This window comes from Microcebus murinus, chromosome 2 (assembly GCF_040939455.1).
Source record: "Microcebus murinus isolate Inina chromosome 2, M.murinus_Inina_mat1.0, whole genome shotgun sequence".
NCBI lineage: Eukaryota > Metazoa > Chordata > Mammalia > Primates > Cheirogaleidae > Microcebus > Microcebus murinus.
This window is the reverse complement of record NC_134105.1, coordinates 105,936,946-105,964,865: the sequence shown is the minus strand read 5'-3', so window position 1 is coordinate 105,964,865 and position 27,920 is coordinate 105,936,946. Positions and strand designations below refer to the sequence as shown.

Below are 27,920 nucleotides of genomic sequence, written 5' to 3'. Positions count from 1 at the left end.
GAGTTGGAGAGGAAGTGGAGAAACTGGAACTCAGATTGCTTATGGGAATGTAAAATGGTAAAATCACTTGGGGGAAATAATTTAGCAGATTCTTGAAAAGTTAAACATATTCTACTCAAAATTCCACTCTTAAATATTTACCTCAAAGCTTGTACATGAATGTTTTAGCAGCTTTAGTCAAAACACATGGATGAATCTCAAAAATATTATGCCAAGGGATAGAACTTGGAAATAAAAGAGTAAATATTATATATTTCTATTTACAGGAAACTCTAGAAAAGGCAAATCTAATTTACTATATCGACAGAAAGCAGATCAACAGTTACTTAGTTATAGGAGATTTGGGGTGACTGAGAAGGCATACAAGGACACCTGTTGAGGTGATAGAAATGTTCTAGATCATGTCTGTGATTATAGTTGTATCAGTGTATATGTTTGTCAAAAATCTCCAATGTATATTAACTATTCCTCAGTAAGCTGATTTTTTCAAAGCAAGGGAAATATAAACAAAATATTCAGAGTGGTTATTACCTCTGAACAGTACATGAGGGTGGGTTAGGAAAGTCACACTCAAGTAGATGCAGTAGTATTTATGTTTTACTTCTTAAATTGAGGGGTGGATGGGTTCATGGTTTTTCATTTCATCATAACATTTCATAATCTGTATTCATATTACATTTTTTAATATGCATGTATCAACTATTACATTATAAAAATAAAGGTATGGCCATGTTCGGTGACTCATGTCTATAATTCCAGCACTGTAGGAGGCCAAGGTGGAAGGACTGCTTGAGGTTTGGAGTTCGAGAGCAGCCTGAGCAAGAGCAAGACCCTGCCTCTACAGAAAACAGAAAAATTAGCCAGGGGTAGGGGTGGTGTGCACCTATAATCTCAGCTACTCAGGAGGCTGAGGCAGGAGGATCACTTAGCTCAGGAGTTCGAGGTTGCAGTGAGCTACAATGACACCACTGTACTCTAGCCTGAGTGACAGAACGAAATGCTGTCTCAAAAAAAAAAAAAAAAAAAAAAAAAAAGAAAGAAAAGAAAAAGAAGCGTGAGAAAGCTTAAATTAACAAACAATGTATAGCCTTTAAATCTGTATATGAAAGAAGACATTAATTGGAAGAAATTGTGAAGGCACTGGAGCACAAGAGAAGATTTCATATGGAATCAACCTAAGTGTCCAGCAACAGATAAATGCATAAAGCAAATGTGGTATATATGTATGATAAAATACTATACAGCCATAAAAAGAATGAAATCATGTCACTTGTGACAACATGGATGAACCTGGAGGACATCCTGCTAAGTGAAATAAGTCAGACACAGGAAGATAGATACCACTGATCTCACTCATGTGTGGAAGAAAGTTGATACAGAAGCAGAGAGTAGAACAGTGGTTACCTGAGTCTGGGGAGAGGCGGCTGGGGGAAGGGAGAGGTTAGTCAGAGGTTACAAAGCAACAGTTAGGAGGAATAAGTTCTGCTGTTTTGTTGCACAATAGGGTCAACAGTAAGGTGCTGGCCGGGCGCTGTGACTCATGCCTGTAATCCTAGCACTCTGGGAGGCTGAGGTGGGCAGATTGCTTGAGCTCAGGAGTTTGAGACCAGCCTGAGCAAGAGTGAGACCCTGTCTCTACTAAAAATAGAAAGAAATTAATTGGCCAACTAAAAATATATAGAAAAAAATTAGCCGTGCATGGTGGCACATGCCTGTAGTCCCAGCTACTCGGGAGGGTGAGACAGGAGGATCGCTTGAGCCCAGCAGTTTGAGGTTGCTGTGAGCTAGGCTGATGCCACAGCACTCTAGCCCGGGCAAGAGTGAGACTCTGTCTCAAATAAATAAATAAATAAATAAACAAACAAACAAACAATCAAACAAATAAGCAGTAAGGTATTGTACACTACAAAATAGCTTAAAGAGAGGCATTTGAATTTTCTCACTACAAAGCAATGACAATGTACGAGGTGGTGGGAATGCTAAGTATCCTGACTAGATCACCATTATACAGCATACATATTATTGAATATTATGCCACATAAATATCTACAACTGCAATGTGTCAATTAAAAAATTTAAAAACAACAGATAAAAATAAGAGAGATGTGAAATAGTGTAGTGTATGCAAATAGTGTATGCAAAACAGCTTTACGGCCTGGGTTTACAGGGCTCTACATTCTCACTGAGGATTTTCTGTATCGGTCCTGAAACTTTAAACTAGGCAAACTTATCCCAAACGCAAGCTTCCCCAAACCAATTAGCAAAGCTGTGGGTGTATCCGTCTTGTTTTCAGGCACTGTCCCTGGTGCCTTCAGCCTGGCTCCCAGCATTGCTCCCTCCCTTTTCCTTCTAGTTTTGCACATCACTGACCCCTAGTTTCTTTCCTCATTCTTCCTCTTTGGATTTGATACCTTGCCTTAGATGTCATTACTAGATAACACCTTTCCATGTCCCCTAATAGCTTAACTTCCACATGTTGTCTGGTTGTTCTTAACCCTAGATACTGAAAGGTTTAAGAAATGTTAATAATTAAGATAGTTTATTCTCTAATCCATAATCTGAATTACATACAGGTTCCTGGTGGCAAGAACTGATAGCTCCAATGTGCTAAAGGAAGCAATGGGAGAGCTTATAGATACTCCGATTTGGGGTGAAAGGAAAGGCAATATTACAAATGTCTAGTTAGTGCTAATGGTGAACTCTTCTCAAGTGCCCCAAAGCTGATTGGATATGTTTATTTTCTTTTTCTTTTTAGTGTATTTCTTTTTCCCTCAGATTGTAATTTCCCGTGATATTGTTTCTCAGCTATTTAATGCTCATTTATTGGTACACTAAAACTTTCAATAGGGAAGCTTGCATCTATATGAACAGTTTGACCATGTACAAATCGTCATATGCAACAACTGTCAGACACTACACACAACCTGGGTGACAGTCCCCTTAGTCCCTGACTTAGTGCCATGTTTGCATAGTGTGACTGTACTAGAGAAAGTTCGCATAGTGTGACTATATCTCTGGGAAAGAGGGATGTGCTGATTAGACGTAGTCGAGGAGACATCCTTATCAAAGATGAGAAGTATGCTGTTTGAATGTCTGCAGGACACAGCCTGATGAGAGCCACCAAAGTCAGAAACTGCATTTGGAAATTTCCTCTGAGATACCTAAGTTCTTGAAGAGGGCCCTCAAATATTGATGTGTCTTATCTCCAAGTTGTGGAATTGAGCCAAACTATATAAAACAGCATCTTTAATTTTCTTAGCCATCACAGAAAAGGAAATGAATGGAGACTGGCCATTGGAGGGCTCTTCTTCCTCCTTCTATTTCTGTAGACTCGTGCTGAAAGGTAACTTCCTCAAACCTCTGCCAAACTGCTGCCGCTTGTCTGAGTTGAATTCTGTTTTTGATGAGAAGCATTTCCGGTCACCATCCCTGACCTGGTCCTCATGCTGCTGAGGCTCTTGCTGCTGATCTGTGGTGAGTGGGACAACTCGGCAGGGTGTGGGGTGCCATCCCACGGGCCCTGCTTCCTGAGGAGCTGTGGGCAGGTCTCGGGACTAAGCTCTGCCTGGTGCTGCTCAGGGCTGCTCAGAGATGCTCAGATCTCTACTTCCAACCGGGGGTTCAGCATCAGGCAGAAAGTGATAGATAAGCAGACTTTTTAAAGAAAGCCATCCATTTAGTTTGTATCTATTAGGAAGTGTTCACTGTCTGTCTTCCTTTCCACCATTAAATCTGTCTTAGTTCTCAGTGTATTCAATAGCCACAAAGAAAATCTGCACAGCAAATTGGCCTCTGAGTTCCTTGCCCTTCTTATTATCAACATTAATTCTTTTTATTCCTCGTTGAGTCCCCATTCCTACTGTCAAACCTCAGGACTTAGCATCATCCCTTTGTTTTCAGCGTCCACCCTCCCACAACATCATATTCCTAGCTCCCTTTCTCTAGCTCTCTATCTATCTCCAACACACGTTCAACTCCTCAGGATCATTTTTCCAGTATCAGTTACTACACTGCATGTGCTCACTTTTCACGGTGTTAGCTTAGATTCTGCAGTCCACCACCACAACCCTCCCTTGGGTACACCTTCATCTCTCTTCCCTGTAGCACTGTCCCGAACAACACATTCTTCTGCATGTGTCGCACCCATGCGTAAGCAGCTGAACGTGACTTTAACAAAAGGCACAACCTTGTTGACTTATCTCCTTTTAAATGTAGAACCCCAAATCTCAGGTGGCCAACAGCAGTGGCAGGCAATCCTCCTACACGTTTGCACTCTTGAGGACCACTATTTCATACCTTACCCTTCCACCTCAAACTTCTCCCTTTTCACTCTCAATTTATAGTCTTGCTTCATATTTCATTGAGAAGATAAAAGCAACAAGAAGAACATTTCCTCATCTTTCTATGGATGGCCAGGTCTGTCAACCCACCGGTCTCTGTGTTCATATACGCTGCCTTCTCTCCCCTGCATGAAGACATTGCCCCTCTTCCTATTGAAGACAAGACTCTCCACCTGTGCTTTGGCTTCAAGACCCTCTTACTTTCTCAAAAACTTTGCTCCATTGTCAAAATGTTTCTCCATTTTAGATTATTTCCATAAATATACAAACTTGCTATAATATATTTTAAAAATTATTTTATCTAGAGAAATTTAGAGGATACAAGTGTTTTTTTATTACATGGATAAATTATATCCTGCTAAAGTCAGGGCTTTCAGTGTACCTGTCACCAGAAATTCTCTTTCTTTTTAAATAAAACAGCTTTATTGAGATATAATCCACATATCATACAATTTGCCCATTTAAAGAGTACAATTCAATGATTTTTCGTATGATCATAGAGTTGTGCAGCCATCAGCACAAATCAATTTTAGAACATTTTCATCACCAAAGAAAGCAACTCCATAATCATTAGCAGTCATTCCCAATTTCTCTCCCAGCTGCCCACCTATCCTCACATACCCCAGAGCCCCATGCAATCGTTTATCTACTTTCTGTCTCTATGTATTTATCTATTCCAGACTCTCTTCCCTTCCTATCTAACTGTAGTTATTGTACTTTGACCAACATTTCTCCATTCCCCTTTCTCCCCTAACTACCCAAGCCTCTGGAAACAACTATTCTACTCTGTCCTTCTATGAGATCAGCTTTTTAAAATTCCACATAGGACTGAAATCATGTGGTATTTGTCTTTCTGTGCCTGGTTTATTTCACTTCACATGATGTCCTTCAGGTTCACCCATGCTATTGCAAATGACAGGATTTAATTATTTTTTATGGCTGAAGAGTATTTCATTGTGTATATATACCTCATTTTCTTTTATAGATTTAGAGGATACAAGTGCAGTTTTGTTACATAGGTATATTGCATAGTGGTGAAGTCTAGGATTTTAGTGCACAGCCTTATACCCATTAATTAATTTCCCATCCCTCACCCTCTCCTCACCCTCTCACCATTCCAAGTTCCCAATGTCTTTTATTCCACTCTTTATGTCCATGTGCGCATGTTACTTAGCTCTCACTTATGAGGGAGAATATGTGCTATTTGACTTTCTGTTTCTGAGTTATTTCACTAAGATAATGGCCTCCAGTTCCATTTATGTTGCTGCAAAAGACATGATTTCATTCTCTTTTATGGCTGAGTAGTATTCCATGGTACATATACAACAACATTTTCTTCATCCATTCGTTCAGTGATGAATACCTACTTTGATTCCATGTCTTGGCTATTGTAAATAGTGCTGCAATAAACATGGGAGTGCAGATATCTCTTTAAAATAAATGATTTAAATTCCTTTGGGTATATATATCCAGTAGTGGGATTGCTGGATCATATAGTAGTTCTATTTGTTACAGTTTGAAGAGCTTCCATACTGTTTTCCATAATGGCAGTTCCAATTTACATTCCCACCAACAGTGTGTAAATGTTCCCTTTTCTCTGCATCCTTTCCAGCACTTGGAATCTTTTGTCTTTTTGATAACAGCCATTCTAACAAGTGTGAGGTGATACATCATTATGGTTTTGATTTGCATTTCCCAGATGACTGGTGATGCTGAATATTTTTAAATATACCTGTTGGCCATTTGTATGTCTTCTTTTGAGAAATGTCTGTTCAGGTCTTTGGACCATTATTAATAGGGTTGTTTCTTTTCTTATAATTGAGTTGTTTGAGTTCCTTGTATATTTTGGATATTTACTCCTTATTGATGTATAGTTTGCCGATATTTTCTCCCATTCTGTAGGTTGTCTTTTTCACTTTGTTGATTGTTTCTTTTGCTGTGCATAAGTCTTTTGGTTTGATGTAATCCCATTTGTCTATTTTTTGCCTTTGTTCTCTTTGCTTTTGAGGTCATATTCAAAAAAATCATTGCTCAGACCAATGTCATAGAGATTTTCCTCCATGTTTTTTTCTTGTAGTTTCACAATTTAGGGTGTTACATTTAAGTCCTTAATCCATTTTGAGTTTATTTTATGTTTATGATGAGAAATAAAGGTCTAATTTCATTCTTCTGCATGTGGATATCGAATTTTCCCAACACCATTTGGTGAAGAGACATGTTCTTGACACCTTTTAAAAAAATCGGTTAGCTGTAAATGTGTGGATTTATTTCTGGGCTCTCTATTTTCTTCCATTGATCTATGTGTCTCTTTTTATGCTAGTACCATTGCTGTTTTGACTGCTTTAGCTTTGGCTCTGTAGTACATTTTGAAGTTATAGTTAGGTAGTGTAATCCCTCCATTTAGCTTTTTATTTTGTTTTCTTTTTGATCAAGGTTGCTTTGGCTATTCAGGGTCATACAAATTTTAGGATTGTTTTCTATTTCTGTAAAGAAGGTCATTGGTATGTTGATGGTGGTTGCATTGAATCTGCAGATCTTTTTGGTTAGTATGAACATTTTAACAATATTTATTCTTCCAATCCATGAACCTGGGACATCTTTTTATTTATTTGTATCTTCTTCAATTTCTTTTGCTAATGTTTTATAATTTTCAGTGCAGTGATCTTTCACCTCCTTGGTGAAATTTATTCCTAAGTATTTTATTTTATTTGTTGTAGCTATTGTGAATGGGAATATTTTCTTGATTTCTTTTTTTCAGATTGTTTGCTATTGGTGTACAGAGCACTACTGATTTTCATACATTTATTTTGTATTCTGAAAATTGACTGAATTAATTAATTAGATATAATAGGTTTTTTTGGTAGAATCTTTAGGGTTTTCTATATATAAGATCATCTCATTACAAACAAGTACAATTTAACTTCTTCCTTTCCAACTTGGAAACTTTTACTTCTTTTTATTGCCTATTTACTTTCAGGAATTCCAGTACCATGTTGAATAGAAGTGGCAAAAATGGGCATCCTTGTCTCATTCTAGATCTTGAAGAAAAGTTTTCAACTTTACCCCATTCAATATGATGTTAGCTAACTGTTCATTTGTCATATATGGCCTTTATGATGTTTAAGTACATTCCTTCTATACCTCATTTGTTGAGAGTTTTTAACATGAATGTTGAATTTTGTTGAATTTTGTCAGATGCTTTTTGTGCATCTATTGAAATGATCATATCCTTTATTTTGTTAATGTGATGTATCATGTTTATTGATTTGTATATGTGGAACCACCCTTGCATCACCCACTTGATCATGGTAAATGATCTTTTTAACGTGCTGTTGAATTTGGTTTGCTAGTACTTTGTTGAGGATTTCTGCATTTATGTTCATCTGGGATATTAGTCTGTAGTTTTCTTTCTTATTTCATCTAGTTTGTTGACCTTGTTTAACTTTTTAAAAATTCAACTCTTTGCTTCACTAATCTTTTGTATTGCTTTTACAGTCCTATTTCATTTATTTCTGCACTGATCTTTATTATTTCCTTCCTCCTACTATTTCTGGGCTGAGTTTGCTCTTGTTTTTCTAGCTCCTTGTAGTGTAACATTAGGTTGCTTATTTTAGATCTTTCTTTTTCACTGTAGGCATTTATTGCTATAAACTTCCTCTCTTAGAACTGCTTTGTCTGTATTCCATTGAATTGGATATGTGTGGTTCCATTTTCACTTTTTTTAAGAAATTTAAAAAATTCTCTTTTAGTCTATTTATTGAATCATTGGCTATTCAGGAGCATGTTGTTTAATTTCCATGTATTTGTAAAGTTTCTGAAGTTCTTTCTGTTACTGATTTTTAGTTTTATATGCTTGTGGCCAGAAGATACTTGATATGTTTCCAATCTTCTTCAATGTTTTAAGACTTGTTTTGTTGCCTGGCATATGATCTATCCTTGAGAATGTTCCATGTATAGTTAAGAAGAGTGTATATTCTGTAGCTGTTGGATGGAATTTCTGTAAATGTCTGTTAGGTCCATTTGGTCTAGAGTGCAGTTTCAATCTGATGTTTCTTTGTTGATTTTCTGGTCTGGATGATTGTCCATTGCTGGAAGTGTGGTGTTAAAGTCCCCTAATGTTATGATATTGCAGTCTACCTTCCCTTTAAGGTCTAATAATATTTGCTTTATATATTTGGGAGCTCCAGTGTTGGATGTATATATATATTTGTAATTGTAATATTAATATCTTCTTGATGAATTAACCTCTTTATCATTATATAATGACCTTCTTTGCCTCTTTTTATAGTTTTTGACTTAAAGTTTATTATATCTGATATAAGTATACCTAATTTTATTCTCTTTGGTTTCCATTTGCATGGAATATCTTTTTCTATCCCTTCACTTTCTGTCTAGGTGTGTCCTTACACAAAAAGTGAGTTTCTTGTAGGCAGAATATAGTTAGGTCTTGCTTTTTAAAAAATTCATTGAGCCATTGTATATCATTTAATTGAAGAATTTAATCCATTTATATTCAAGGTTAATGTTGATAGGTGTGGACTTACTGCATCCATTTTTGTTAATTTTTTTCTGATTGTTTTGTAGATCCTTTGTTCCTTTCTTTCTCTCTTGTATACCTTTGCAGTTTGGTGTTTTTTATAGTGCTAAGTTTTTATTTTTTTCTCCCTCTCATTTGTGTACCTGCTCTAATATTTTTCTTTGTGGTTACCATGGGACTTGCATAAAAAAATCTTATAATAGACTATTTTAAACTGCTAACAAATTAACGTTGGTCTAGTTCAAACTGATAACAATTTAACTTTGGTCTAGACTTACCCTCTCCTTCACAATTTATATTTTTATTGCCTGAATTTATATCACTTTATATTGTCTGTTCCTTAACAACTTATTGTAGCTATAGTTATTATTGACCATTTTGATTTTTAACCTTTACACTAGAGAATTGAAAGTATTACATACCATCTTTACAGAATTGGAGTTTTCTGAAATTAATTATAAATTTACCTCTACTAGTGAGTTTTATACTTTCATATGTTTTCATGATAGTAATTATTGTCCTTTCACTTCTGATTGGCGTACTCCCTTAAGCAGTTCTTTTAAGGCTGGTCTAATGAATTATATTAGCTTTTACTTGTCTGAGTGAGACTTTATTTTACCTTCATTTCTGAAGAATACCTTTGCTAGGTATAGTATTCTTTATTGACAGATTTTTTTTTTCTGTCTTACTGACAGTTTTATTTTGGCTTCATTTCTGAAAGATACCTTTGCTGGGTATAGTATTCTTTACTAACAGTTTTTTTTTTTTTTTCTCTTTCAGCATTTATTTATTTGAGACAGAGTCTCAGTCTGTTGCCAGGGCTAGAGTGCCATGGTGTCAGCCTAGCTCACAGCAACCTCAAACTCATGGGCTCAAGCAATCCTTCTGCCTCAGCCTCCTGAGTAGCTGGGACTACAGGCATGTGCCACCATGCCCGGCTAATTTTTTCTATATATTTTAGTTGGCCAATTATTTTTCTTTCTATTTTTAGTAGAGACGGGTTCTTGCTCTTGCTCAGGCTGATTTCGAACTCCTGACCTTGAGCGATCCGCCCACCTCGGCCTCCCAGAATAGGAGGCCCATAATTCCTGTAGGCTTTCTTCACTTTTTAACATAGTTTTTACTTTTTTACACCTGAGTTAGTTAAAAAAAAAAATCTATGTTCAAGGAGTTGAACATAGGAGTTTAGCAGTTCTTTCTTCCTCTTGATCTAGTCTTCTGTTGAAACTCTCAATTGTATTTTATTTTAATTGCATTCATTGTATTCAGCTCTAAGATTTCTATCTGGACTTTTTTCATGATATTTATCTCTTTGTTGAATTTATTATTCAGATCATGAATTATTTTTCTGATTTCATTAAATTGTTTATCTGTATTCTCTTGTATCTTGCTGAATTTCCTTAAGATCATCACTTTGGATTCCTTTTTGACCAATTCATAAATTTCCATTCTTTGGGGTCAGTTACTGGAAAATTATTGTGTTCCTTTGGTGGTGTCATGTTTCCTTGTTTTCTCATGTTTTTTGTGTTCCTGCTCAGTATCTTTGCATCTGGTGAGCCAGTTGCCTCTTGCACTTTTATAGGGTGTTGGTTGGAAAGGGTACATTGGCTTTGGTTCTAGTAGTGTGGGGTCTGTGTAATTTCTTCAGCTGCAATCAATGTCAGCAATGCCTGTGTGTCCCTCAGTGGCCTAGGCTGCTGAAGTTTGTGGAAGTGGTGGTGGCAAGGTAGATTGTTAGTGTTCTCAGTGGCAAGGGCTTTAGGGAACCTCCTGTTCTTTTTCTCTTTATAGTTGGGAGACTTACCTGAGTGGATCCCTCTTGGTGTTAGGTCTGACCAGGGCTACAGGCATCTACAATGGTGCTGTGTTCAATGATACAGATGCTCAGAGTGGCTGTGGATCTGGGGTCCTGGAGTCAGTGTCTTGTTGAACTACTGTGGCATGTATGCCTGGATGCAGTTTCACTCTCTTAGGCATGGATGAACATAGCTCTCCCATCAAGCCAAGGACTATGACTTGGAGACACCCCCTAGTAGCTTGGACCCGAGGGGCAGGGATGTAGGTGTGACTTTAATCCTGGTGCTCAGGGCACTGCACTGGCATGGCTCCAGCGATTAAGGATGTTCCAGAGGCTCAGACCTTGGGGAGCAGAACATACCTACAATTTGAATTCTTGATCTAATAAGCCATAGAGGCAACTCAGGCACTGAGAGAATACCACATAGTTGGTAACTCTGGACTCTGGAACAGTGGGACACAGCAGTGGGCTGGGCTCTGTGAGGTCACGTATAGTGGCAGCAAGGACCCAGGAATGGTGGTGGGGAAGCTGTGGCTTGGGCTCTTGGTGTGGGCAGCAACACAATGTTGGCTTTACTCCCCAGAAAGGTGCTGTGCTTAGTAGTTCCAACTCCAGAGGGCTGTTCCAGATCCAGGGAGTCAGGATACTTAGGCTGTTTGGCCCAGAGGGCAGGGTAATACAGATCAGTAAAAGCTATGTTTCCTGAGGTCGGGGGAGGCAAAACACAATCTCAGGCACCATGGTTGTGCCTATTCTCCTGGGCCAAAACTCTGTTTCCCCAGGCACGGAGTGCTAGCTGGTTTGCATACCAAGGAGGCATCTGTTTGGTCTAACAGCTCAGCTGAGCTTCCCTGGGGCGAGGGTGCTGGGCTGGTTCACTTGCTGAGAGGGCACATGGCTGGTTTGCTGGCTCAGGCTTGACTTACCTGCTGGGCAAGACAACCTGTTCTTTGGTGGACAGGGCACCATGTGGACTAGGGTGATAAAGTCACAGCTGTTCAATTGAGCCTAGGATTTGAGTAGCCAGAGTTGGGGCACTGCAGCCACTTGGATGGAGAAGATAGAGTGCCTCCTATGCAGCTCGTTCCCAGGGTTTAGGGAGCTACAGCAGCTCAGCTAGGGAATGGTATGCTACTATGTATGAGCATGGTGCAATGAAGGCGAAGCCCCAGGGATGGAAAGATGCAGTGGCTATTGGCCCCCAGAGAAGGATGCACTCTAGAGGTGGCTCCAGTTTCAAGATGGTGCCATACAGTAGTAGGTTGGGTAATGGGGGTGGGCACAGTGTGGGCTCCTTCTCTGGAATAGTGCAGCAATGTGAGCTCCAGGCAGTCTCCTAAACTGGGCTTAGGGCTTGTGAAGGCTGCAGGATTTTCAGTAGCAAAACAGTAATGGGAGCTTCTGGGGGCCTTCTGCTTACCTTTCCTTTGCAGGGAAAAGTCCCTGCTGGTTTTGAGCTGATCTCAACTAGGGAGACATGGTGGAGAGGGAGAGTGTTTCATTCTCTCCTTCATGCAGCCATCCTGAGTTTCTGTGTTCCACAGAATTTCTGCCATTCTCTTATTGTACTCCAGCACTCTCCTTTAGACAATCTAGCCAAAATGTAGCTGTTTATGCATTGTTTTGGTCCTTTTCTGGGGATGGGAGGAATGAAGGTTAAGCACCTCCAGTCAGCCATCTTGCTGACATCTCTTACAATGTCTTTTATCTTAAAATAATAGAAATATGATCTGATAGTCTCCTCCATTGACTGCACCACCTCTCTGTCTCCCTTTATAAAATTTTCAGTGAGTTTCTGCCTTTGTTTCACTTCCTCCCAGCCTTTCTTTCTTTGAAATTCATTTTTCATTTATATTACATTAAGATTCACTTTTCTGAAACATTGCTGATGATTTTTGACAAAGGTTTGGAGCCATGTGACTACCAGCAGAATCAAAATACAGAATATTTCTGTTACTTCAAAAATTTCCTATCCCATCAATCCATTTATTGTCAAATACTCCCCCGTCCCTAACCCCTGGTGACTATGAATCTGCTCTAAGTCCCTGTAGTTCTTCCTCTTCCTCTCCTGAGCCCACTGTAATCAATTATTTATCCTTACCATTCCACTAAAGTTGCTCTTGCTAATATCATCAATGACCTTCATGTCGCCTCATCCAGGAGTCAATTTTAATTTCTTATTTTACTCAACCTCCCAGGGGTATTTGATCACTCCCTCTTCTGGAAACACATTTTCACTTGGTTTCTGGAATATGATATTCTGCTAGTTTTCCTTCTAACTCAGTGTCTGCTGCTTCTCAGTCCTTTGTTGGATTCTCTATTGGCCTCAAAATGGTGGAACTTCCCAATGCTGATACCCAGACTTCTCTTTGAAATCCATACTCAGTTCTCCAAATTATATAATTTTGTCACTTTATGGGTTACTTTATGCTTAAACTTAAGCTTATTTCTCCAGCTTTGACCTCTGTTTTGAATCCTTCTCATGTATTCAACTACCACTCAGGTGTCTAACAGTCATCTTAAACTCAAATGTTGCACCTGTACCACCACCAAAACAAAACTGAACTTCTTTCTTCCCAGAATTTCTCCAATTCATTAAATGTCTATACCATTCACTGTGGCCCCAACTCTAGGAGTCATACTTAATTCCTCTCTTATTTTGAACTTTTTATTTAATCCATGAGCAATTCCTATTGATTCTACTTTCAAAATTTATACTGAAATGTGACCACTTGATAGCACCAGTACTGTCCAATCTGAGTCGTTATTCTTACTCTCCAAGACTACATTCCCACTAATGGTCTCCCTGCTTCTCTAGTACTTCTATGATCTGTTTTCCTCACACCATCAGAGTGATTTTACTGATGTAAATTAAGTCAGAACTGCCCATAGCTGCCCATCACATCTAGAATGAAATCCAAAACTGTTGGCCACATCTCCAGAGCCTCCCCATGACTGGCTCCTGCCTACTGCTTCCACATCAGTAACCACCAGTGTTCCCCTCCCAGGAAGTTCCAGGTGCACTTGCCTTCTCATTGCCACCTGGACAAGCTCATTCCCTTCTCAAGGCTTTTGCATTTGCTGTCTTCTCTGCCAGGGATGCTCTTTCCTAAACAGTCACAAGACTTGCTACCTGATTCCATTCAAGTTGTTACTGAGTTAGAGTCTATCTAGTCAAGACTATCCTAAGATAGTCTATAACTTATTTCTCTGTTTTATTTTTCTTATAGCACCTTATAGTATTTCATCCTCTGAAATAATATTGTATATTTCTTTTTAAATTGGCCCTATTCCACTATCATGCAAATTCCTTGACATTAAGGACTGTCATTCATGTTCACTCCTGTAACCCGAGCCCCATGCACAATGCCTGGCATGCAGTAAGCACTCACAATTATTTGTTGTATGGATGAATATATAAAGTATGATTTTTATGCTGGCTCCTATTGGGTCCCTCCTCCTACCTGGGGAGCTAATTATTCAAGTAATCATTTAACCTAAAAAAGTAGGTATCTCAAACTAAACATGGCCTAAAATAGATAACAATGAGATAATATTTATTGATTGCTAAGTAAATTCCAGGCACTATTCTAAGCTCTTTATGGATATCAACTTATTTAATCCTCACAAAAATTCTGTGAGGTGGGTACTATTATTATTTACATTTTACAGAAAAGGAAACTAAAGCATAGGCATCTTCGCAGGGTCACACAACTTGTAAAAGGAAGAGCCAGGACTCAAATCTATGTCATCTAGGTACAAAGCCTGCATTCTCCCCAGAATTTTTCCTTCTTGATCATTATGCCATAATATTATGGTCAAATCCTTGGGATAGAAGAAAATTTTCGGAGAAATCTGAATATCTTCTCTGGACCTAAGCCTCCTCTGATCTTCTGTTAGTAAACAAAGGGGCCCCATGCCTTGAGCAAGAGAACTTGCACTCCCCTTGCCTGAGTCTGCTGTTAGCATGAGACAGTGAGTCTGGAGCTGCATTGTCAAGACTTTTGAGAGGAGGAGGTGGGAGCGGGAAGGAGGGGCTTGAAGAGGGAGCTGCTGATTGGTTAAGAACAAAGACTCCATCTCCCAATCACAGATGACAAAAATTATTGGAAGTTATCTTATGATCATTAAAAAAAATGCATTGTTTTGTGGGCAGGTGTCCTGCAGTTGATAAGGAATTCGGGAAAAGGAACAGAGAGAAAGAAGGAAGGCAGGCAGGAAGGATGGGAGGAAGATAACCAGGGAGGGAGGGAAGATGAAAGAAGGGAGGGATGAGGAGAGAAAGAGGAAAGGCGGGTGGAAAGGGGAGAAGCAGGGAGGCCACGAGGGAAGGAGGGTGCATTGCTGGGAAGGCTCCTGGAGGAGTGAAACTTTGTGGATGTGTGGATTTGCTGCTTTGTACTGATCTCTGCTGAATTCTCTTCCAGCTCCACTCTGTGAACCCATCGGTGAGTTGCACTTCCCTTTCTTCTTCATGGTCTGTGGGTGCCTTGTCGCTCAGGGTAGCACAGGAGGCCTGTGGATGGCTGTCTGAGCCTCCCCTGTCAGACAGCAACCTGTCCAAGACCACATCAGGTGGCAGCTCCCTTGGCCCCGGGCAGCTCTGGGTTCACACCAGTTGTGCACCTGACACATGCCCGTTCCGCGAGGTGAGCGGGTCTTGCTCCAACCTTCCTGAGAACACAGTCTTCTCTCTGAGACGTCCCAGCATAGGGAGAGAGATGCCGTTTGCACAAGGAAGGCAGAGAGTACTGAAGACTCATGGTAGAAGAATCTCTGTCCTTCTAGACTCGGGGACTCCAAGTCCCCTGTGCTCCTCAGCTGGGTGCTCCACCAGGGGTGGTGGAGGAAATGGCGAAACCACACATCCGTGGAGAACAACAGTACAGTCGATCCTCGGGCCACGTGCAGAATGAAGTAGTATCGCTGCCTCTTTCCTATTTTTAGCTCCACTCTGCAGACACACTGGTTACCCCAGCTTGTTTTCTCTCTCACACCCCAGTTTATGCAAATTATTTCATTGCTGTGATCCTGATTCAAAGTCATACCATTACCAGAGGAGGAGAGGAGAAAATATTCCCTCCCTTCAGAAGAAATCTTTCACTAAAGCATGTTCAAATCTAATATAGGTGAGAACTGCCCGTCTGTGCGTAAAATACTAACCATGGGCTTAAAAGAGATTGTCCTGCTACCCCACGAACACAGGCTGCAAGTGCAACTAGGGAGCGCAGGGTCTCTGGGTGCTGTGGCCCCAGCCCTACCCCAGCGCCACCGAGAGGAGTGAGTTACAGGTGGCCAAATGCCTTGCTTAAAATTTCTTTCTCTGCTCATCTCCAAAAGCTGTGCTGCTGGTTGGTTTTCTGGCTACCACAGTTTTCCAAGGAAAGAAAGTGACTCTAAAATGCGAGGTATTCCATGTCCTAGGACAAAACAAACATTCTCATACCAAGGCTGGAACTGGTGTTTAAAAGTTCCCAGGGAAAAGTATGGCTGTAGAAAGGCTTGGTGATTAGATATATTGGGGCTAGGAATCTCCCCTGCCCCCTGCCGAGGAGATAAAGAGGCTTCTTTTAGGGAAATTATTAAAAATTCCCACAAGACAAAGCCTCTGAGGATTGGATAAACAAAGGCCTCCAAAGTCAATCCTATCAGGGATTGTGACATTTTTCGTGGGCTGCTGCAAGTAGGGGAGATAAGGAGGAGGGTGAAAGCAGAGCACAACTTTAGCCGTCTTTATTCATCAAGAAAAAAGTCTTTAAGACCCCAAAGAGCTTCAGATATGGAGTAACTGTGCTCCTCATGTCCTGGTTTCTACAGAGGTTTGTCTAGAATCCCAGACCGATGGAGCAGGGCTGTATACCCTGCATACAGGGTATTCCGGGCCAGTGGACCCCTCTGCTTCCAATAAAAATAGCAATAAGAGGGGCAGGACGGAGCCAGTGAGGAGAGGATTGAGTTGCTCCATGCCTCTCCCTGACTGACTGAGCCTCCAGGTCCCATACTCTGTCTTTGAAAGAGGTAGTGTGATTCTGAGATGTCAGAGGAAAGGGAACAGAAGAAAATTGCCAATATGGCTTATGACAAGGATGAAAGAAATGTGTTCGCTTTTACTACAACTTCAAGCTTCAGCATCTCCAATGCCAGGTCCAGGGACAGTCCTCAGTATTCCTGTACTGGCATCGGGAAAGGTGTTTCTAGCTCATGGCTAGAAACGTCAAAAATGAATAAGTCAAAGATAAGCATTGCCTTCTGGTTGGAGATGCCACTGCATGGGGCAGGATGTGCCAGGGTGAACAGGGTGAGTTCATGGCAAAGGAAAGCCCCCGGGTGAGGGGTGGTCGTGACATGAGGGGTGGTATGTGTGCCCAACCGGCTGTTTCTTTGAGTCTTGTCTGCACGTGCTGAGACACAAAGTGCCTCTCACCAGGAACTCGGAACCCCATTGCCCTGCCGTTGTGTTCGGTTTCTCTCTCCAGAGCTGCTTCTGATAGCCAGCCCCTCCCAGCCCACAGAGGGGAGCCCAGTGACCCTGACCTGTAGGACTCAGCCCCATCCACAGTCGTCAGATGATGGGCCCCAGTTCCGCTTCTTCAGAGACGAACGGGTCCTGAGGCTGGGCTGGAGCCGCTCCCGGGAGCTCCAAATCGCAGCCGTGCGTAGGGAGGACTCAGGCTTCTACCGGTGTGAAGCCAAGACAACGGCACCCAAAGTCTTGAGAAGCCGGATATTCCAGCTGGACGTGCGGAGTGAGTGCGGGTGGGGCCAGTCTCCCCGGGTGGGCCGAGGAGGGGCAGAGGCAAGAGGCCGGTCCTCCCTGTCTGTCGGGGTCTACATCTGAGAGTAGGAGCCGTTTGGGAGATGCACCTGACTTTCTCTTTGCTAGGGTCCTTAAGAGACCTTCTCTCGTGTTCTTGCTGTTTCCCTTTGGCAAACGGAATATTTAGGAAACCCTTCCTGTGTGTCTTCACTGTGCTGGAGGGTGTGAGGGGAAACAGCTGCACACCGCTCGGTCCCTGACTACAAGAAGTCGGTGCCCAAGTCCTTTGCCCATTTTTTAATAGGGTTATTTGATTTTTTTTCTTGCTGATTTTCGTGAGTTCTAAGTATATTCTAGTTATCAACCCCTTATCAGATGCGTAGGATGCAAAAATTTTCTCCCTTAAATTAGCCGGGCATGGTGGCGCATGCCTGTAGTCCCAGCTACTCGGGAGGCTGAGGCAGCAGGATCACTTGAGCCCAGGAGTTTGAGGTTGCTGTGAGCTAGGCAGACGCCACGGCACTCACTCTAGCCTGGGCAACAAAGCGAGACTCTGTCTCAAAAAAAAAATTTTTTTTCCTCCCACTCTGTAGGTTGTCTGTTTACTCTCATGACTGTTTCTTTGGCTGTGCAGAAGCTTTTTAGTTTGATCATGTCCCATTTATTTATTTTTGTTGCTGCTGTGATTGCCTTTGGGGACTTCTTTATAAACTCTTTGCCTAGGCCGATGTCTAGGAGAGTGTTTCCAACTTTTTCCTCTAGAATTCTAATACTTTCATACCTTAGGTTTAAGTCTGTTATCCAGCGTGAGTTGATTTTTGTGAGAGGTGAAAGGTGTGGGTCCTGCTTTAGCCTTCTACAAGTGGCTATCCAGTTTTCCCAGCACCATTTATTGAAAAGGGATTCTTTTCCCCAGCATATGTTTTTGTCTGCTTTGTCAAAGATTAGATGGCTATATGAGGATGGTTTTATATCAGTGCCCATCAATCCAAGAATGGATTAATAAAATGTGGTATATGTATACCATGGAGTACTATTCAGCTCTAAGAAATAACGGTGATATAGCACATCTTATATTTTCCTGGTTAGAGCTGGAACCCATACTACTAAGTGAAGTATCCCAAGAATGGAAAAACAAGAACCACATATACTCACCAGCAAACTGGTATTAAATGAACAGCACCTAAGTGGACACATAGGTACTACAGTAATAGGGTATTGGGCAGGGGGGCAGGGGGTGGGTATATACATACATAGTGAGTGAGATGTACACCGTCTGGGGGATGGTCATGATGGAGACTCAGACTTGTGGGGGGAGGGGGAAAGGGCATTTATTGAAACCTTAAAATCTGTACCCCCATCATATGCCGAAATAATAAAAAAAAATAAAATAAATAAATATCCCATTTAATTAAAAAAAAAAAAGAAGTCGGTGGCCAACCAGCACTCTGAGCAAGCAGGTTGGGCTGTGGGTGCTTCCTTGTGTCAGTAGAGGCTTGGGGGGCGGGGAGGGGAGACAACTGACTGAGGTGGTGACGAAGGCCCTGCAGAAGAGGAGCAGAGCAGAGCTTGTGGAAGGGAAGTTGGAGCTTGATTCCAAAAGATGAAAAGAGAAGAGTGTTTTGTGAGTTTGACCCATGTTACTCCACATCGGGGTTGACACTCCTGACATCCTCTCCCGTTCTCAGACAAAGACCCACCTGTGTGCCATGAGGCCAATGTCTAATACCTCCAGAAGGCTGGGCTTCCCAACCTTGCTAAGAATTCCACACCGGTGAAACCGGACCACCACCACAACAAAAATCATGGAGCAGTTCATATGCGGCAGGCCCCCGTTTTAAGGTTTCGCACGCTTTGTATTATATAATTGAACCTTCGCAAGCACAGGAGATAACTACAATTACCTTCTCCGTTTCACAGACGGGAAATTGAGTCTCAGAGAAGTTAAGTAATTTGATCAAGCACACACAGCAAGTAGGAGAGTTGGAACCAGTATTCAAATAAGGCAGGTTGACTTACGATTTGGAATTGTAGTCACTATACTGTTGTGCCTTGAAAGCTGAGAGTTTGCAAGATCAGGGTAATGGGAGTCGTGTTGTGCTGGGGAGAGAGGCAATGCCACACCCTCCGTAGTAATATTGTGGTGTCTTTCTTGCCCTACAACCACCAACCCAACCTATGCTGATTCTAAATCAGCAGAACTGCACCCTCCTCCATTAAACTATGTAATCACTGACTTTACTCGCAGGCTTTGCTTCCAAGCCTGTCACACCTACTCCATGTCCCTGAAATTCTCCCTACTCAGGGGCCCCCTATGTCATCTTGTGTTCACACAGGAGTCCCCATCTCTGATGTGAGCTTGGAGACCCAGCCCCCAGGGGGACAGGTGACAGAGGGAGGCAAGCTGGTCTTCATCTGCTCGGTGGCTAAGGGCACGGGAAACATCACCTTCATCTGGTACAAAGGGGCCCTGGGTTTAAACCTGGGAAAAAAGACCCAGCACTCACTGACAGCGGAGTTTGAGCTCCCAGAGGTGAGGAAGAGTGATGCTGAGCAATATTACTGTGCGGCTGACAATGGCTATGGCTTCATGCCCAGCGGACTGGTGAGCATCACTGTCAGAAGTAAGTGCCACGACCCCACGGCTCAGCCAGCACATCCCAGAGTGGGCTCCGCATTTCCCTGGGGCACGCTGAGGAAGTTCACGGGGCCGAGCCTCGGTGGGCAGGGACTATGAGTCTGTCACATGGTCAGAGGCCCGCTCTGAGAGTCCACCATCTCTGTCAGTTCCAGTGTCTCGCCCCGTCCTCACCATCACGGCACCCGGGGCCCAGGCTGCGGTGGGGGACGTGGTGGAGCTCCACTGTGAGGCCCCTAGAGGCTCCCCCCCGATCCTGTACCAGTTCTATCACGAGGATGTCACCCTGGGGAGCAGCTCGGCCCCCTCTGGAGGAGGAGCGTCCTTCAACTTCTCCCTGACTGCAGAACATTCTGGAAATTACTCCTGTGAGGCCGACAATGGCCTGGGGGCCCAGCGCAGTGAGGAGGTGACACTCAACTTCACAGGTATAACTCAGGCTGTGGGGTTGTCTTGGGCGGCGTCTCTTTCCCAGCATCCTGGGAGAGTTTCGCTGTCGCCGCCTGCCTCTGGAGGTGGCTACCCAAGTTGGGGCTCCTGTGGGCTCCTGTGGTGCTGTCATGGGTCATGTATTGGCACGGCTTGGAGGACAAGAAGGTTGGGTGCCTCTCTTCTTGTTTCATCAATGTGATAAGTTGCATGTCCCCAGACAAATAAGCAAGTCCCGTCTTGGAAGAGCAGACCTTGGGCGTGCCCCACATCCAGGATGCCTGCTCCCCGAACCCCTAGCCCTTCCTCTGAGCAGCTCACGCGCAGGTCTTTCCCCCCAGTGCCTGTCGAGGAGAGAAGGGGTCATCTCTCATCAGGAGTCATCGAGGGGCTGCTTGGCACCCTGGCTCCCTCCACAGTGGCCCTCTTATTTTGCTACTGGCTCAAGAGAAAAATAGGTTAGTATTTATAGGGACGGATATTTTGTTACGGTGACCTTTGTTTTCACTGAAATGGGCTGGATTTGTGACATGTATACTGCAAAAGATGAATTCGTGTTGTTAGCCACCTTACCTAGGAAGCTGCTCACACCCCTAGCACACGGGAACAGGGCCTATTAAAATAGTTCAAAATTTTTGGTAAAGTTCTCCACTCTCCATGTTATTAGTTGAGGCTCAGCTGACGTTTTGTACTTTTGTTATTTAATTGCTATATGGAAATATAATTCATTTAAAATAATTAATTGGTCCCCAGAAGAGAAATACAGTAGCAGCTCCAACCATCCTAACAACCTCCCAGTTCTTAATGCAATGTGTCAATTCTTATGCACCTTAGACTATTGTCACATGCTTTTCCTTTTCTCTGAAATGCTTATTCACACATCCACACACTCTACTCACTATTGGATTTTTCTCACTTTTCTGCTGAAGTGCCATTTTCTCCAAGATTCTTTACCTGGCCACCCAGCCCACAATGGTTCTCTTCCGAGATGCAAGTTATTTAGTTTCACAGTTTACCACAATTGGTAATCACATATTTATTTGTATGTTTAATCTTGGTCTCCTATTCTTCATTCAGCAAGTTGGAGACAAGGCAAAAGAAGACAGTGTGAGACTCTCATTTAAATTCTAAGTGTTTCTGGCATCTTTGAGCATCTCACTCCACCCGTAATATGGTTGTGTCAGCACATGCTTTCGAGGACCTTAGTCACGATAAGATTGGGTGGTGTGGTTGCAAAACCAAAACCAAAACATTTAACATACGTGAGGGCTCAAAGACTTAGGTTCAAGTCCTAGATCTGCTACTAATTGGCTTTGGGAAGTTCGCTTCATTCTCCTGGACCTGAGTCTCCTCATCTCTGCAGTGAACACGCTACACATTGCCAGGATGTCTGCAGGGCACATGGTGGCATCTGCAACAGGCATCGGGGCATGAGGCACACCCTGCACAGGGCTGTATGAAAGCACTGAGGATTTCCCTCCACTGATGTGTGTGCATTTGTTTGGCTTGCAGGAAGACGTTCAGCCAGTGACCCACCCAGGTGAGGCCTCTACTTTCTTCATATACATCAATTATGCAGAAAATCCATTTTTTTTAAATTAAAATTATTCTTTCATGAATTTTTTTCCTGTCTTATCATACCCGAAACTCACTCCCGCATTCTCCCACTGAACATTCACTGACATTTCCCATCTTTAAGATCTACATATTAACCAATTACATTAAATCTTTTCATTATTTTTCCTACTGATCCTCTTAAATACTTATCCGCAGAATAAGAACGTTGCACTGATTGGACCAAAACCATGCATTTATTCACTCAGTCAACCAGTATCTGAGAGCCTGTAAGTCTTTTTGTTGAGTGCAGGGAGGTGTGAAAATATGGAAAGATCATGAGAGTCTTAAAAAATTTTAGGGTAAATAAGATATATACACATTTCTGGAATGCAAGACACACAGTAATAAACATACTGAACAGATTGTTGATGAAATTCTTCAGAAGTTTAGAAGAGAGAAGGAAAAGATTTAAAGAATACTTCCATCTAGAAATATCAATGTTTAGTTGATCTATTTTATAGTGTATTATTATTTATACCAACAATTAGCAGAGAGTTTTTCCAAATCAGAGTAGCACTCTTTCAGTGCTACATGTACATATTCATGACCATTTTCTTCTGCCCCTTGCTCAAGTTGCTTGTTCTGTCCAGACACCTGCTTTCCACCTGGGGTGAATTAATATTTCTTCATTTAATATTTACGGGGCACCTATGATGGGAGTGGCACCATTCTGGGTGTGCACCTTACTACAGTGAGCCAGTCAGATAAGGACCTTACACTCGTGGAGGACACTCTCGTGCACGCTCAGCAATGCCCCATTCAGCCCACGGACGGGCCGTGGCTCGTGCCACACTGCTGTGCCTTCCGGTTGCCAATTTCCCCATAAGTTTACGTTCTGCTCCAACCCATTTCTTCTAACAGGCGTCTCTCCTTCAGCGTCTTATCCAAAGTCTCAAATAGCGATGTCTGTGATGTGGTCCCAGATAGATAGCACCTGTTTCTGTGTTTGCAGGACCCCTCCCAGACCTGTACCCCGAGAATTCACCTACCTCAACTCACCTGCCCCCGTGCAGCTCCCGCCTACATACGAAAATGGTGAGGCTCCCCAAAGACCTGGGCCAGAGTGGGTAGAGCACGCCAGGGATGGGGCAAGGGGGTGACACCTGCTAGCCAAGCCTGACCCTGCTGGGCCACGGCCTGCTCTGCAAATGAATGACTCAGCTTTCATCATGGCTGTGATAGGTGGCAGGCGTGGAGCAAGTCGAAAGGCAGGAATGAGGGACTATGACTCTGCCATGATCTTGCCTTTCTTTTCTTCCAGTGAATGCTGTCAGTGGGGATGAGATTTATTCGTTGGTGTACAGTAACCAGCAGGAACAGGCATCAGCAGCAGGTGAGACACGAGGGAGCAAATTCGTCTCTGATTTTGTCTCTCCCGGAACCCCGAGGACACTCAGTGTCTGTGCGTGGCAGATAGCAGCTGCTTCTGCCCTGGGAGCTGTCTAGGGGCATCATCACTGTGCCTATTTGGAGCCTGATCTTGGGTCTGGAAGCTGCCTCGAGTAGAGCCCAGGGCTGGCGCCGACTTGGCCTACTTTGTGCCTCCCTCCCCAGTCACACAGAAGCGTCAGGATGGTGGCTTCCGCCTGCCCTCTTAAGGCCGTCCCGCACACTCCAGCGCCTCGTCACAGTGGCCTCGTTGGCGCTGTTGTCTCCTCCCACACAAGGCAGGCCAGAAACGCTGAGAGGTAGAAAGACCCGTTCTAGCATGGGACCCTCCTGGCATTACCCTTCTACACCCAGGCTGCCAATTTTCCTCTGGATACTAAAGAAACCATCCTTGCTATAAACGGAAAAGTGAGACAGAACTATTAATGGAAATCAACCCATAGGAAACAGATGGGAGAGGAAGAAGCCTTTACTAACACAAGTTTAGTGAAGGACTTTCAATATAAGTGGAATCTCACAGCACTTACATTTTTTCCACAGTGGTACCCCTGGAGACACATATAGAGAGTAAGGTAAGAGTCCCCCTTGTTCTTTCCTCCCCGTTCTTTCTCTCTTTTCTCTGGTGACTGGTTCTCAGACTTCCTAAAATACAGCCATGTAGGGAGAGCAGAAATTCCATGGTCTGCCTCCTCCTCCCTATTGCCTGAAATAATGGAGGTATTAAAAATGTTTGGTTATCTCAGGAGTTCAAGACCAGCCTGAGCAAGAGCGAGACCCCGTTTCAATTAAAAAAATAGAAAGAAATTAGCTGGCCAACTGAAAAATATATACATAGATATAAATTAGCCGGGCATGGTGGTGCGTGCATGTAGTCCCAGCTACTCGGGAGGCTGAGGCAGGAGGATTGCTTGAGCCCAGGAGTTTGAGGTTGCTGTGAGCTAGGCTGACGCCACGGCATTCTAGCCCAGGCAACAGAGTGAGACTCTGTCTAAAAAAAAAAAAAAAAAAAAAAACAAAGAAAGAAAGAAAGAAGTTTGGTTATAACAATAAGATATCATTGTACACGGAAACTTTGGAGGGTTACATGCATATTCACTTTAGCAAAGGGCATATGGATGATTTGTAGTCAAACTGCAGTGCATGCTTAGTCTAAAATTCTATTTATTTAAAAACCTCTATCCTAAAATACTGTTGAACCAAACATCCATCACTTTGTGCTATAAAGCACACTAGCAAACTAAATTAGTATGGAATGAAGGAAGCTAAGCTAATAGTGATTTGTGTCATTAAAAATCATCCATCTTTAAAACTCGAATATTTCAAGAAACTCAAATTGATGTCACAAAAATACTTTCTGAAAAGTGCAGGAATTCCAACTGTGTGCGTGTGTGCAAGGGCAGGAGGTGCTTTGCAGTTTTGCCTAGTGTCGTGTAGCAGCCAGATGTTTCAGGACAGAATTCAGCTCCTCGGTAAATCCCAGTGACATGCTACATTTAGTGTATGGATACGAAATTCTGACAACCTTGGCAAAAATGACAACCCAGGGGACTGCCTAAGAATGGCCTGCAAGAACAAGAGAAGGCCTCGTATGTTTAGATCAGTTGGCAGCTCACCAGGAGCAGCTTTCTAGCTCACCAGTGAGATGCAGCCCTCTGGGAGTGCTGGGCCCCAGTCCTGCAAGAGGCTGTCTTTCACGTGCTGTCTGGTGTGCCAGGACGGGGTGCATCCAGGCTAGTGGGGAAAGAGGACCAACAGAAGGCATGTTCTACTTGTCTTCCCTGCTCTGATCCTATCCATGTACCTTTTGCTTCTAGGACCCCTTAGACATCTACTCTAGGCTGAGGAAGGCAAACGTTACAGATGAGGACTATGAAGATGCTATGTAAAGTTACAGAAGATTCTGCTCTTTGGAAACCATCCATGACCCCAAGCCTCAGACTCCGTATGTTCTTCAGAGATTTCTGGCAAGTCAGCTTTCCAGTCACCTCGCCCAAGGGCTACTCTCCACGAGCCCGTTTCTGTATCTAGCGTGGGATGAAGTTGATGCAGCGCTGAAGAAAACACCCAGGAGAACCAACATAATAGGCACAGGAGTGGGAAGGATTTTGTCATCAGAACCCGATCCCTGCTGGTTCTTTTGGGAACAGGTCAAATTGTGTTCTTGGTTCTTTTTATAAGAGGAAACAGGATGGGGTAAAAGAAATTGGGGTGCTGGGGTGGAGGCACAGTGAAGCTTAGAGGGCAAGAACCCAGGGTGAGTGATTTTGCAGGACTGCTCCACCAGGGAGAGCTGTGGTGTCCATCATTTTGTGCAAGTGTTTTCTCTGCCCAGATAGTGCAAAACCCCAGTCCTACCACTTAAATTGATCACCTTATTTCCACCTAGAATATGTGATTCAGTTTATTTTGAGTCACTGCTATCAAATGAGAATTAAAACCAAAGTGACATAAAAAGTTATTGTGATTACACTCAATTTTAGTGACATGTATTATATACACAGGCCAGTCCCACAGCCTCCATATTTATTAGTCTTTGTAAGTTTCATCAGATCCAGAGTTCTATGTTTGGTGTAGCCTCTAGAGGTTTTATGAATGCAGTGTTTCTTCTTTTATTCACAAACTTTTTGAAATCTTAGTAACATGGTTTGAAGTCTGTATTTTAATTTTAAAACAATCACATATTCAGTCAAAAATTAAAACAATTTAGAGGTATATAAAGTAAAAAGTTAAAGTCTTTCCCATAAGCTAACATGACAGGTGGTAACCATTGTTAAAAACTTAAGCATGTAGCTCTCTAGCTATTTTTTATTTCTGTATAAACATTTATATGTATATATTAGTATAGGTATTTAGAAGTATTTCTGGTTAACCAACTGTCATGAAATGTTTTCAAATCTGTGTATAGATCTATTATACTATTTTAAAATGCTGCATAGTATTCTGTTTTATAGATAAATCATATGTTTTCTTTTTAAATTGTGGAAAATACACCTAATATAAAATTGATCATTTTAACCATTTTAAGTGTATGATTTAGTGACATTAAGTATTAGCATAATGTATTTTAATCCTTTTCACCACTGATGGACATTAAGATGGTTTCCACAAATTTTACATTATAAAAACAAAGTTCAAACAAATGTCTTTGTACAAGCATATTTATACACTCCTGCTGGATTATCTGAAGGATAAATTTGTAAATCTGGGATTATTACATTTTAAATTATGCACATTAGATATTTTTGTTAAATACTCTTAAATGTCACTCCAGTAAGATTATATATAGATTTATGCATCCACCAAGAAAATATGAGAGAATCAATTTGTGGGGGAAGAGTATCACTGTTAATTTAATTTAAAGTTTTAAAAATTATTAACACAATTGAGCATCTTTTCATAAATTCACTGTTAATTTGTAGTTCTTATAAAAGTTTCTTGTGTTTAGCCTTTGCCTATTTGCAATGTATTTATTTGTCTTTTTCTTATAACTTCTTTTTTTGGGGGGGGGAGATCGCAGACCACTTGTTTTCACATTCTTGACATTTTATACATTTTATACATATGTAATTTTAGGTTCAAGCTATATAAGTTCCTCACAATTTCCACACTTTTTAATATAAAAAACAAAGAGAAAGAAACAAGAGAAATGTCAAGGGTAACTTCAAGTTTATTCACAACTACATACAATAAACTAGATGCTTCAGAAACTGAGGATTTCTGAGGTACAAAAAGAGGAAAACAACGCAAAACACAAATTCTGTGAATGCACAAAATAACTCTTAAAAATTATCATGGTGTTTCTATGTTTTTTTAACAAAATAAGGTACCCTACCAGAATAACATGTATCTCACATGCTTAGCCTTACTGCCACAGTAATATAGATCCAATAATTTCTTGAGGAATGTAGGTAAATGTTACCATGTCAGAGAATGAGTTCCCAAGTATGCCTTTAGAAATTCTGGGTCAGAATCAAATATACATACAAATTTTCTATTACAAAAGCTAAAATATTATTTTAGTTATTATTACAAAATGATATATTTGATAATAAGAACACCTACTTTTCACTTTGATAAGGTAGCAAAAAATCAAGAGGGGAATACATTTTATTGTAAAGTTCCTTAAGAGCTTGGACCTTAATACCATAGCAGTGTTTTTAAATGTAACTCTGCCACTTATTAGTTGTGACCTTCGATAAATGTTGTAATATCTGTACTTCTTAGTTTTCTCATTTGTAAAATGAAAATAATTATAATTACCTACACTAGTAATGCAACTCTTAGGACTATTATGAGTATTAACTGAGTTAATATACATATATATAGCACCTAGAAATGATGGTTAGCAAACAGTAAGCACAACTGAAAATTAGTACAACCTCTATGGAAAACTATGGAGATTTCTCAAAGAACTA

The 27,920-nt window shown here is 41.7% G+C and overlaps 1 protein-coding gene across 1 annotated transcript; it reads left to right on the top strand.

Annotated features, from left to right (window-relative positions):
• The first annotated feature begins 4,145 nt into the window (after positions 1–4,145).
• On the top strand, positions 4,146–26,259 carry FCRL1 (Fc receptor like 1). The gene is made up of 11 exons (XM_076010418.1): positions 4,146–4,149; positions 15,103–15,123; positions 17,152–17,421; positions 19,769–20,056; positions 20,220–20,498; positions 20,841–20,957; positions 22,012–22,039; positions 23,069–23,151; positions 23,378–23,472; positions 24,060–24,077; positions 25,320–26,259. Exons 1-11 carry the CDS (start codon positions 4,146–4,148, stop codon positions 25,389–25,391), a joined length of 1,275 nt encoding a protein of 424 aa, XP_075866533.1. The 3' UTR covers positions 25,392–26,259.
• Positions 26,260–27,920: the final 1,661 nt, after the last annotated feature.